The sequence below is a fragment of the Sceloporus occidentalis genome, unplaced genomic scaffold, assembly GCF_023333645.1.
Source record: "Sceloporus occidentalis isolate IW3139 unplaced genomic scaffold, rSceOcc1.0.p SCAF_38, whole genome shotgun sequence".
Taxonomy (NCBI): Eukaryota; Metazoa; Chordata; class Lepidosauria; order Squamata; family Phrynosomatidae; genus Sceloporus; species Sceloporus occidentalis.
Genome location: NW_028317018.1, coordinates 5,862,089 through 5,875,833, shown reverse-complemented (window position 1 = coordinate 5,875,833; position 13,745 = coordinate 5,862,089). Strand labels below are relative to the sequence as shown.

Sequence of the window (13,745 nt, the reverse complement as noted above, 5' to 3'; positions counted from 1 at the left end):
TCTTCTGTTCTAAATTCTAAAAAAAAAATTAACATGTCTATTTTTGAAAGCATTCTTACATCATTTTTACCCCCACTCCCATTAAACAATTGTACAGCGTTGTATATAAATATACATATTCCGCACCTAGGACTTGCATCAGCACCCAGATTGCACACATAAGGACCTGCCCCAGCACCTAGGGACGGCATATGGGAGCATTAGCCGTTTTCTTGAATTCGTTGTGTTGTTAAGTGTTGTAGTTTTCACCAGTTTGGGTGTTTTCTTTGATCTGATGACTTCTAGGGCCAGTTTTCTAGCAATAAGCAGCCCCGCCCCCTGCTATTCATGATTGGCTGTCACTGGGAGTCTGTTAACTATGCAGTGCTCAAATTGGAAGGGGAAAAAAAACTAGTAGAGATCTGTGAATGTAGGTCAGAGGATACAGCTCCCAAAATACGAGACAAAGCGCTATCCTTCGGGTGAGCAGTCTTCATAAATTTACATACACCGACAACCTAGCTTCGAGGTATTGTTTTATGATATCACCCACCCAACCTAGCCCTAGTTTAAAAACCTTACTACTACTTGTTTTGGCTTATAATTTTACACCAGAAGGTATGCTGGAGGGCTTGTTTTCTAGATGGCTGGTTCCCTCCCAGCTCTACCGTCGTCCCTCCTTTTCGTGTCCCATTCTTGTTTTCCAAGCTGCTGATCTCTGAGCTACTTGATGGGCGCCTTGAAACTGCCCACTTGGGTTTGGTTGAGGGTGGCTTGAAACAGTCGCTAGCTCAAACTCCTGTTTATTTTAAGTAAAGGTTACTCTACGCGTATACAGAAAAAAATATACCGTACTACGTTTTAGAAGAATAATTTGACGCGTTTTTAAGACGGTTCCGACCGTGTAGGTGCAATATGGGGTAGAAACTTCGCACAGACCTCTTCATATTTACGGTGATGATCAAAAGATAACGCCCCCTGCGGTGCTAGAAAAGGAATTAGAATTCTGCGCCTGGCGCGTAAGGTCTAATTTTCGTTTACCGAGATATAGCACGTTACAAACTAATCCTAAAAAAGATGAAAATCAAAACCGGTATGTCATTACATATTTCAGATATGAGCATACGCCTTCATTCGGTAACGGTGAAATAAACCGCTGCTAAAGGTCCAGTTCGTCGAGAGCCCTGTCGTACCAGTAACAAGCGTCTATTTGAGGCCCGACGGCGTTTAAAATAACGTAGGGGGATGGGGGGCTGCTATTTATCTAATATCTGGAGAACTCAGACCTTGGGTGGCCTTGAAACGGCGTGAAAAAATTCTCACCACTCTCTTTGATTATTCAGCCTTCCCCGGGGAGCCTTGAAACAGGCACAGTTTTTAGTCCATAACTGGCTTTATAGGAATGGCTGTGGGCCAAAGTGTTTACATGTGGTTGATTGGCAAGTAGTTGGGCCAATAAGATGTTTACTATGTGACGCTGGTTGGACAGCCTGAAACAAGGTGGGACTAGCGACACAATGCTTGTTTCATTGCTAGATAGTTAGTTCAGTGCTTGGATGGGGGACCGTGAAGGGTTTTGTGCGATGGGCATTCTTCGAGCTCTGTCTTGGAGACCGTTCCAAGGAAAGTGATTGGATTTACAGGGGCATGGTATGTGAATCATTGCGGATCACAAAGACTGGAAAACCATTCGGATCGTACGGGCAAAGGGAGTTTGGGCTCTGGAGCTACCGGAGTAGAATAGAGAGAAGGAGCTGCTTGGACCAACAACAAGGTAAAAATACCCCTCGAACATTTACTAAAATGTTGGATGGATCTATAGGGTTCAATTTTCTAGTTAAAGCTGCTCAAGCTGACTTACCCCTCGTCTGTGAACGTACGCGGGATATATGGAATGATGAGCAGTTTGCCAAGAACAAGAGACATGTTCTGGGGTTTTAATTAAAAACAGGAATTCAGCCATTTTAGCTCCATGTCAGGGTTCTTTCCCCTACCTCCTTGCTCTTCAATCAAGTCGCCACTTTCTACATGCCTTCCACAATGCCTGCTCAGAATGTTTCTAACGCTAAAGGAAATAATCATAATAAACAAAGCAACTAATACGAACGCAACTTCGGAGAATACGGTGTGCGGAATATGACATATGCCAAGGGGATCCGCAAATCTATACCGTTTATACTAAATACGTCACAGTAGCTGCATTATACGGGAAACTTTAGTATGCTTTCCAGCTCCATTTCACGTCACTCTTATTAAGGTTTTTGTTCGGATTATGCGCGATACACCAGCGTTGTTCGATAAATAAAACTTTTATTCTTGGGTTAAATAAAGTCTATTTATGAAACATTAACATAAAGAGAGAATATCTGTCATTTCTCATGTATGTGTGAATGTATATATACATATGTGTGTAATATAAATATATATGTGTGTGTGTATACTGCAGAGACACGCAGGTTTGCCCATAACAAGCCATCTCTGTCTATGGAAGAAACACCGATATTAATAAGCAGTCCTGCTCCTATAAACAGTGCTTGGAAATGTAGCAAGGAGAAGGGGGTGTGACCCTTTCCATATACCAGTCTCTTCAAATGTATTTTGTATGTAAAATACATGTTACATGTATGTGCCACATATTCCTATCTCGCTGTCATTGCTTTGCCCAGTGCTAAAAAATACTTTTGCAAATGTGTATTTATGAAAGAAGGAGAAACTAGACTGTTTGCACCCTTTTTGTATGACTTAATTAGTGTGTCCGTCTGATCGCCTAAATGATAAACACACACACACACGCTAACATAATGAATGTGTTTATGTGCGTATGCGTTCATGCACCATCGACATCCTCGGGTTCTCTATCCACCATCTTATCCTCTGGTCTATAGCTTTGGAATATGCCCACATCACCCCTTTACCATCACAAATACTAATTGACTGTTCACGTCTGTGTTCGCTGTGCGGAAACACTTAAGTCCAGTAACTCCAGTCGTTAAGAGTTAAACCAAGGTTCTGAGTTTGGAGAGGGTGCCGTATGCAATATTATGCAAATTTCAGGTTTTTGACTATTTCATACGTGGACCATGTAATGAAGCAGCACCGTTCACACTCTTTTTATATCTATGATCTAGGCTCCCAGACGGGCTTTGGAACATGGTGCGGTTTAAGGTATAACTTTGAGGATGGATGGCCGGGATTTTGTGCATATGCCTCCCCCGGTGTTGTCAGGATTGCCACTGGAGGGGGGCAGGAATGCTGCCAGTGGTTCTGCGGGGCGTCTTACACCATCCGCTGGACACTTAACCCAGCTTTCTTCTGCAAAGTACCTTCCAACAGCTCTTAACTTGCACTCCCATCCAGGTAAGACATACATAAAATCATATAATTTCACATGTCATTTAAATGCGTGAAAATATATTTTTCTCTACTATGTTTTAACCTAGATTTATATCCTGGTATACTTGTGTCTCTTACGGGGTGCTTTATACTAGGCTGCAGTGAAGATTATAAAGAAAAATTGAGTACCTAAAACAATTCAGTTTAATAATCATACAATTCTTTTGCAGTGATCTAAAATCTAGGGCCCGAAACAGGAATAATTTCCAGGAGAGCTAAATTTGTTTGAATTTTATTTCTTCGGTCCATGTATGGGAAATTGTTTCATAGCCACAAGATCACCAATTTATTTTTCCAGCTTTTTAGAAATCCTGCTCTAAACCACTAAAATGTGGTGGAATGTATATTTTTGCATAGGAAGGAATCAAATCTCTGCTTCCAATTTTGTGCCATATTTTTTTATTTTTGGTATATTTTTTGCAAGTACACAAATTGTACTGTGACCTTGTATATTGATTAAACATTCTTAGTTTAGACTTTATAAAATATCAAACGCATTCATAAAATAAAACTAAAGCATTTGTTAATCTGTTAAATATTGATAGTTTATGAAAATAGCTCTCCTTAAATGTACATCACAACTACATTTAGCAAATTTCAATGCTGTCACCTTTTTTTTTTTTTTTTTTTTAATAGAATATAGAATATATTATTATAGAATATTAATGTTGAAAATATAACAGAAGGCACTGAACTAGTAGAAAATCAGAATTTCAGCCCCTAATGGGGCACCCGTTTAAATTCTGGACGCATATTTTTAGCGTCTTGCTGCAGGAACCTAATAACCTGATCTTGTATATTCGTATACGGGTTTATAATAACTGCTGTATGATAGGAGACATGTTGGATTACTCTGAGCAGAGGACTGCTTCACTATTAGCATGAATGTAACAATTATATTAAATTTCGCATGTATCATTTGTATTGTGCTGCTGCGTTGCATAAGCAAATGGTAGAGCATAGCCACTTCTTGGTTGGATACATATGAAAATATTTTTTTCCCTTATGGCGTTCTAGAATTATGTGTATGAAACCAACATGGGCAGCTTATCTTTCCACAGAAAGACTTGTTAGCAGCTGCCAACCAATTTAAGAGGTCTCTGTGTGGTTGGCAGAGTCTGTGACATTCATGGTTTGTCTGTGCTATATGGATGACCTCACTTTTTATATTTTGAGGTTTTGTGGCAACTGAATTGGCTTGGGAAATGTCACTTCTGCCCAGCTTGCATATGCTCTTAGCCCGAGTGTAATGTACATACATTTCTAAAATGTTGGCATTTGCTACAGCTGTCCTAAGGAAATCCCAAGGGCCCAGATCGCCCTAGGTCAATTTAACTGCTGGTATTTCCAAGGTGTATACATGCACTACATACAATTTTATTTATAGAATTATGTGTCTTTTATCACTTGTTTTATGCACTAAATTCTACTGGATGCAAACCCATTCAAACAATTAAATCTCATTACAAGGCTAAAACTTTTTTTTTTTGTTTGTTTTAATCAAATACATTATGGTCTATTTACTAGAAGTTATTTTAATTTGTTGACTTTGCTAAACATGAAGGTCCATCCTAAATGAGCATCTGCCAGAATATAATGCACAGTTAAATCGGTGACATCTCTTAAGTCTTCGGACTAATTGAAGAATACATTACACAGGGCCTTCTCAGCCCTTCATGCTGAAGAACCCTGTTAGTGTTGACTTTTTGTAGTGAAGTTATGAGAAACACAACTCTCCTTTTAGTGAATAGACCCTGTTATGATTTCATTCTTATATTTTATGTATCACTGATGCAAAATGTTGATTTTGGGTTACCTATTTTGCAAAACAGAAAATGATTAATTCTACAAAAATATTAATATAACTGAATCAGATTAAAATTTTTCCCCTTAGGTCACAATTTTATATACCGATTTCATATGTTAAGGATCTGGTGGCTGTTAGTCTTGAACCAACCAACACCACGCTTATCACTGGCTAGAAGAACTATAGACTTAGGGCAGTAAACGGTGTAGCAATCCAGAAGACACAGCATTGTGTTCATTCTGCTTACATTGTGGGGGCGATGGCTAGAGTTAGGTATAAACTAACGTTAATATGCTTTTAAAAACACGAGACATTTAAACAAATAAACTTTATATCATGCTGACTGGATGTGCAAGGGTTAATGCAAACCAGGGCCACATAGGGGAGAAGTATGTACCAGATCTGATGCTTATAGGTTGTATATTTATAGCTTATATAAATGTGTGTATAATTATATATAATGTATAATATATATTAGCTTGTCCTTTCTCTAAAGGACTTAAGCAGTCACATTGAACAAGTGACCACATAATCAGACTGTTTTAGTGCACACTTCTCACACGAACATTGAGAGAAAACCACTGTAGATTTTGCTGAAGAATTCATTGGAAAAAATATTTGATGAAAGAAGCTTATGGAAGTGAAAAATGAGAAAACCCCCCAGCTCTGGCGAATGTTCATGGAAAGTGGCTTGTGGGGCAAATAGGAAGGGGGACTAAAGGAAGGAGGGTGGAGAAGGGGTTGTTTTCTCCCTTACCAGAAAAAGAACTGTGTGCTCCCCAATTATCCTGTTTTGCTATGTTGTGTAATAATAACCTTGGCAAGATACCGGGACCATAAACCTTGTTTTCCTACCAAATTGCAACAGCGATCCCCACTGCAAAAGTTATGCTTATAAAACAAATATTATTGTGGTTATTGATTTACGAGAGGTTGTATACGTTTTCAAGATTACGGCTTCATTAATGTATATTTAATTAGCGAGTTGCCAGTGTACCGCACATGCATGCAGACTCGTAGCTTCTTTAAATTTAACTGTTCTCTTACAACCTAAATACAAAATGTCTGGTTACACTATCCTTTTCACATATTACAGCAGCAATTCCTTTTATGCCCCTGACGATGCTAAGTCTGTAGACTCAGTGCTGTTGATATGCACATGGCGTTTGTGGATGTCCTTTCCATGACATTAAGAAGCACTATAGCAACCTGTTCTAAGAGAGAGATCTCTAGTGAGATGTAGTATGATTCAACTTGCATTTTAATTCTACTTTCCAAACATCCCTCCATTGGAGGAAGAAGAGAAAGGGACGTAGTAACCGCAAGAGGAGGGACTAGGAAGATCAGAATATAGCAGCAAAGACTACATGGAGTCTTTAGTCAAAGGTGATAACTTGTTTTTTTCGATGTAATTAATTTTATTTAATTGAGCAAGCATACAAGAAGATGGTACAAAAACGTTTGTGATCTCATAGATCTCTTCTTTAGATGGTTTGCCCCTGTTTTAAGCTTGTAGTTAAGAGTCACGTTTCCTTGTGTTAGAGGCCTCAGTAGATGTTAAGGTTAATGACTGTTACAGGTCTCAGTAGAAGTTAAGGTTAAGGATTTAACTACGCAGTACTAGTAGCTTCTGTTACATATGATTTTTTATGTTTTAAGATTAGAATATTTTTGCTATTCTGTAAAAATGATCAACAGCTTGGCCTTGGTGATTTTCCTCTCCTGAGTCTTTTTTATTTTTATTTTTTCTGACCGTTGGTACTCTTTTTGAGGTAGCTATACGCAGGTCTAGTTACAAAACCTTATATATATATATATGTAGATCTTTGTTTATAATCTGGAGCAGACCGAGAGACGGAAGCTAGACTTCATATCGAGACTGACTGGTATGTTTATTTTTATGCATATAAGCTTTAATAGGCATTCTGTTATACTCTGTTTTAATTTTGTATTTCTGTAATTTTTATTATTTTTAAATAAATAATTACTATTTTGAATTCTCAGTCCTTATAATTGTGCTCACGATTTCATCTATTGAATGTGAGACCTATCCACATGTATAAAATTGAAATTTGGTAACTTATCACTTAGGGTGGAGAATAACCTCTTTTTAAGACATTACATGGGAGGAATGGTGTGAACCCATCACACTTGTGAAAAATGGAATAGGGCAAGAAAAAGCTTTGTTAGTGAAACGGGCGATCTGTGCTTGGAAAGTGGGGGAGGAATCTAAAGAGAGCCGTATAGAGTATTTTCTTGTATTAATAAAGTGCTATTTGCAATGTTGCTGACTGTAATGTACCCATTTTATAAAGCGTTCGTTTGTATTGTGACTCATACTGACCAGTGGGAAACTAGACTTACAGGCCGGGCCTTTACTTATCAGTGGCTAAAAATGTGATGCCTGTAATTTTCTTTGGTAAGCGTGCTAACTCTTTGTGATATTTGTGTAGCCCTGTAAAAATAATGCTATGAACACACATTGCATCTTGGAAAATTGTTTTAGACAATGTTTTTCTAGCAACAATTGTGACATCCCCACATTTTGCTTTATATTGTGACTGCATCATGTTATTGAATAATAATGTAAAGCATGCATGACAGCTTCTGTGCTTCATGGCAGTGCTGTAATATTACCTGTACATGCTTAATGGCAGAGGGTGGTTCCTGTGTCCATGTAAATACTGCTGGTTTCACATGCAGGTCTTCAGTATGAGCTCTCATGAGTACAGGTAGCACATTCCAGCTCTTAACCTTTTCCGCAAGCCCATCCGTGCTAAATCCTGAAACCCCCCAACTGTTAGGCTTTGAGGTTCAAGGTTATGAATCTCTGTTCCAATCTGTTTTCCATGGGGAACCTATGTTAAGTAACCATGTGACTTGTCCAAATGTCAAAAAGATAACAGAAAAGTGCATTTATTGTTCATAATGTTTCGGAAACACATTATCTGTGTGTGTGTGTGTGTGTGTGTGTAATAAATATATATATAAAATCTCCCTGCAAATATCAGTAATATCACATAACATTTCCCGAAGCCCTATATTTGATGACACCGTGAGAACTGTTGGATCACAGCTTTCAGCACAGCAAGATTAATTCTTCTTTAGTTACACTGTCCCTTTTAAACTATATAGTGAGTATTATAATATTCATTCTTTAAAATGAAAAAAAATGCCATTACCTTAAGAAGAAGCTGCAGCTCCCCACCTTCTCAGCAGTCTCCTCTGATTGGCTGCTTCAGGCTAATCAATTGGAATCAATGCCTTTTGGGCATGTTAGACCCAACAGCTGAACACATCTTGTGCTCGGCAACTGGTGTGGGCAAATTCTGCAGAATCCCCACATTACTTTAAACTGCATATGATGGCTGGAATGTCCCTTTAATTGTATTTAAACTATTCATAGCTTGTTTAGTTTAATATGGGGGCTTTAAGAAAATGTGGTGTTTTTGTTTTTGTTTTTTTCTCTGTGGTGTGGCAGACTTTTTTTCCACACCGTTGTATCATGTGGTATGATTCACATTTGATGTAAACTATGCGTCTATGAATAACTTGTCCAGAGAAAATGTTAAATTTTTCCCTGGTTTCTGTTATTGTGTGTGTGTGTGTGTGATATATATATATATATATATATATATATATATATATATATATATATATATATATATATATATATATTTGTAGTAAATGTGTGCATGCATGGCGCTCAGATTTATGTCTGTAAGGATTCTGCTTTATATGTATGTAATTTACTCGTGTGCTGTGACCTACTAAGAGCAGCTGTGTATCAATGGCTATAACAGGACACATGCGAATATATTGTTCGACACATGGAAAGAACTAACAATTCACACATGGGCAACGTTAAACTAAGCAAGCCTTAGAACATACTAATACATGAGAGCACCAAGGCCGGCTCATTCTGCAAGGTGTTTAGTTGGAGCCCAGGTAGAGCAGCTTACTACATGTGCAATCTGGAGCACTTTCAGTTAGTGTCATTAATCATTGTCATAAAGTTGTCAAGAGTTAGACATTACCATTACTCAGACTGGCCTATTTTCCTTAGCTTTGTAAGTGCTATTCTTACACATTTGTAGATCATATTAATTTATATTATCTCCTTAAAACCTCTGAGTGCCAGCTATGTATCCTATACATGGAAAATGCTGTGATGGAAAAATGATCAACATCTTATCTCCCATGGTGTAAGTCTTGCATGTTTAACAGAATACACACAACTGCTGTTAAAGATGGACATCTAACGTTTACTGTTAAGCAAACAAGAAGCCTCAACTGAAGAGGAGAGAAGCCCACTGTTCGGTCTGTGACTGCTTGACTGCTTGCTACTTTGGCAACCAATGACACTAAATAAGAACACCAGCATAGTGCTAGCTGACCTATTATGATAGTTTGTTGGGACAATGATGTCATAGATGCCCCCCAACTATAAACATTTGCTGAGATACTCTAGTACACCATCAGTCTATATAACTCTCTAAGAGGCAAACTAAGTAGGCTTTCTTATTAAAAAAAACAAACAAAAAACAGGCATAAATCTAGTTGGAGTCTTCCTTATTTATGCGTAAGCAGGAATGTTTTGTAGGTGTCCTGACTTGTTTGGCGCTTCAGTGAGCGCGTTTTAGAGCCAAAGCCTTACACTGTATGAAACCAGACACTTATGAACAATTGTATTGTAGCACATCATTGTCAGTTCTTTGGGTGGGGATGACTTGCCTAGTGAATGTAAATGTGAAAGGGTTGAACAAAATGCAGGTTGGGGCACATCCCCAACATCCCCATAGTAACAGACCTTGGAAAGGGGTTTTGCGATCTTAAAGGAACTCCCACCAATTGGCTTTATTTTAATATGATACAAGCAATAATTACAAAAATAAATAATTTAAACCTCACTATTCTTGAACAGTTCTACATAAACACCCTGACCCCTTATCCTGTCTGTGGTAAACAAGACTGTGGCTTAGTCTCGCTCACCCAGCCACAATGAAAGTCTATGGAGGAGCTGACTTAGCATTGTAATTAGGGCTGCAACTAACGATTATTTTCATAATCGATTAGTTGGCCGATTATTTTTTCGATTAATCGGATAAAAAAATGAATGTACATTTTTCATTTATTTAAAATAATTTAATAAACAAATGATGTTAAATACAAACGCAGAATAAAAAAAAAAAAACTGATAAAATGCATTTCTTGTCTTTATTTCCCAACCAGCCCCCCCAATTTATGCACATTTGAGCACAGGCTTGCCACGCTGCCTCCCAGACATGCCACGCTGCCTCCCAGACATGCCACGCTGCCTCCCAGACATGCCACGCTGCCTCCCAGACATGCCACGCTGCCTCCCAGACATGCCACGCTGCCTCCCAGACATGCCACGCTGCCTCCCAGACATGCCACGCTGCCTCCCAGACATGCCACGCTGCCTCCCAGACATGCCACGCTGCCTCCCAGACATGCCACGCTGCCTCCCAGACATGCCACGCTGCCTCCCAGACATGCCGCTCCACGCTGCCTCCCACATATACCGCTCCACGCTGCCTCCCACATATTCCGCTCCACGCTGCCTCCCACATATTCCACTCCACGCTGCCTCCCACATATTCCACTCCACGCTGCCTCCCACATGCACATTTGAGCCAAGGCTTGCCACGCTGCCTCCCACATATTCCACTCCACGCTGCCTCCCACATGCACATTTGAGCCCAGGCTTGCCACGCTGCCTCCCACATGTGCCACTCCACGCTGCCTCCCACATGTGCCACTCCACGCTGCCTCCCACATGTGCCACGCTGCCTCTCACATATTCCACTCCACTCTACCCCCACATATGCCACTGTGCCTGATACGCCTTATACCCCCTGATACACCACTCCATCCTCCCCAGACATGCCACACTGCCTCCCAGACATGCCACGCTGCCCTCCCCACATATGCCTTATATACCGTATATGCCTTATACCCCCCCAGATATCTCATAGTCCCCTCAGACCTGTTCGCATCACACTGACACCATACTTTTATAAATAAGTACTGGGTTAATCTTCACTGCCCCCAGGATTTAGATTCCCCTTAGTCTGCCCCCCTTTACCTCTAACTGCGCCTTAAGTTAACTTTATAAAATTAACCCTCAGTCCTCATCATTAAATTAACACTAAACACCCCATTAACCATAACTACCCCTAAATTAACTCTAAATACCCCATCAAACACAACTACCCTAAATTAACCCTAAACACCCCATTAACCACAGCATCCCCTAAATTAACCCTAAAGACCCCCATCAACCACAACAGCCCCTAAATTAACCCTAAACACCCCATTAACCACAACTGCCTCAAATTAACCCCAAACACCCCATTAACCACAGCTGCTCCTATATTAACCCTAAACACCCCATTAACCATAGCTGCCCCTAAACACCCCATTAACCATAACTTCCCCTAAACACCCCATTAACCATAACTGCCCCTAAATTAACCCCCACCTCCCCTAACTTTCAGCAGCCCAAATATTAATTTTATACTTACAGTTAGATGAGTGTCACAGCCATGTGGTTCTGGCCTTCTGGGAGAAGGAAGGGGGCGGGGCCAGTTGCCACAGTGATTACAGGGAGGGACTGGTAAGTAGGAGCTGCTGCTGTGAGTCACTGAAACGGTTTATATAATGAGGGGTATTTTTCAGAGCGTTTGCTCTGAAAAAACCCTCATTTTATAATCGATAAAAATCGATTCAACTAATCAATGAAATTCGTTGGCAACAATTTTCATTATCGATTATTATCGATTTTATCGATTAGTTGTTGCAGGCCTAATTGTAATAGTCAGCTCGGTGTGATGTTAGAGCAAGGAAAGTAACAAAATGGCAGCATCTAGGTCTATTGGAACAAAAAGCACGTTTTTGTCAATGCTAAACTACATTACTAAATTTGGGATATCTCCCTTTAGCCTGGCCGGCAAAAAAAGCCTGATGCTTGCTACCTTGCAGGAATCCGAAATTGGCATCACTAGCGCTCCTTCCCATAAAAATAAACATTGGATTGTTCTGTGCACTACAACTCCCATCAGCCAAAATGATGTCTAGGTTGATTGAATGTGTACCCTTTTGAAATCAGGTGCTCCAGAGGTGATAAAAGAAAGTTGGCCTAAGTGCCTTCGTCTTCTCCCATAAATTAATCTTTTTAAGAAAAAATTGTCTATTACTTTTAATACTTGGTTTGGAATTTATGAGAATTGTTTTTTCTGTGTTTATGCCATGTGATTGGATACATAGTTTTGCCTGGCTTACCTAAAAAATTCAAAGCTTGCAATTTATCTGGGAAACCTATATATAACCAAACTACAAAAGTTGGCCCAGAGGTAAAATGTGCCCTGAACAGCACAAGGTTAAGGACCGTTCATTCACTGCATCTCATATTGAATGGCTGCCGTAATGAGGCAGGGGATCTTCTTGTAAGAATTTTCTGCACATATTTACATTTTTGATTGCAATAATAATAATTTAAAAAAATAACGACAACAAGGGTGCCCAATATATGTGAAAATTTTTTTACTTTGTAAACAATGGCTCTTATATCCATTTAAAATTAAATGTTTCATCAATTGAATTAGTTTATTATGCACGGCCTGCTTTTTCCTTCTTGTTGACAGTGTTGGCCCTTCATAATAAACAGTAGTGAGTAGACCTAATATAGATCTACCTGTGAAATTGGTGTATGAAATCGGTATTGTTTTGAATTATACAAACTTTGTTGTGGTTCTTTGTTGCAAAGATGACATAGCAGCACAAAATCAAGCATGTGGAATTTGGAACCCTGACTATTTGTTTTATAATTACAAAGAATCGAGTCTTATGGTTTTTTTTTTTTGTTTTTTTTTTTAGGGTTTTCTCACCTGACCAGCAATTTATATCCTTCCTACATTCCCTTGAGTCACCTGGAACCTGCTGCTGGTGGGAACCCCTTACTTGGCCAGTTAGGGCCACACAGCCTGTTTGAGTCACCAAAAGGTATTGAAAACCTAATGTAATACCCAGTTGTTCTCTGGCACTGTATAATCTATAGTTACCTGTGATATATAGTTACCATGTGTTCTGTAGCGATGAGCATTTGCTATACACATGTATACTTAAAATGGATGTAGAGAGCCTTATTATAAATGTCCTTATACGGTTATTGTCTGTCCTGCAAATCTGTTTCTGTGTATAGACCAATATAACCTACCTTTTATGTTGGTAAGGGCATGCCTAAAGACAATCCTGATCTGAACTGAGCAAGCAATGCACTAGGTGGAGATTTTCTTGTAGTAATACCAACTTTTGATACCTTACACACTGTTACAGGGGCAAATACCTGCTGGTTTATAGGTAGGTTTGAGCACCGCAAACTGTTCTTGTGGGCATTCCTTGTGTCCTTAGCTTACAGTATTTGCAGGGGTTTGTATTTTTTATTTTTTTGGGCTCTCCATAAACATCTATGTATAGGTAATGTTGTTATGTTTTATGTAAGGGATATTTGTCCTTTTTTATATGGAGAGAAACATGGACAGTA

General features: G+C 39.3%; 1 protein-coding gene across 1 annotated transcript in view; it reads left to right on the top strand.

Moving 5' to 3' along the window:
- Positions 1-3,158: 3,158 nt before the first annotated feature.
- The window catches only part of LOC149290669 (trinucleotide repeat-containing gene 18 protein-like), a 68,702-nt gene continuing 58,115 nt past the window's right edge, over positions 3,159-13,745 (top strand). Inside the window, exons 1-2 of the mRNA XM_089488455.1 lie at positions 3,159-3,336; positions 13,079-13,204. Coding sequence (XP_089344581.1) covers positions 3,159-3,336; positions 13,079-13,204 — 304 coding nt within the window. The remainder of the gene's footprint in view (positions 3,337-13,078; positions 13,205-13,745) is intronic.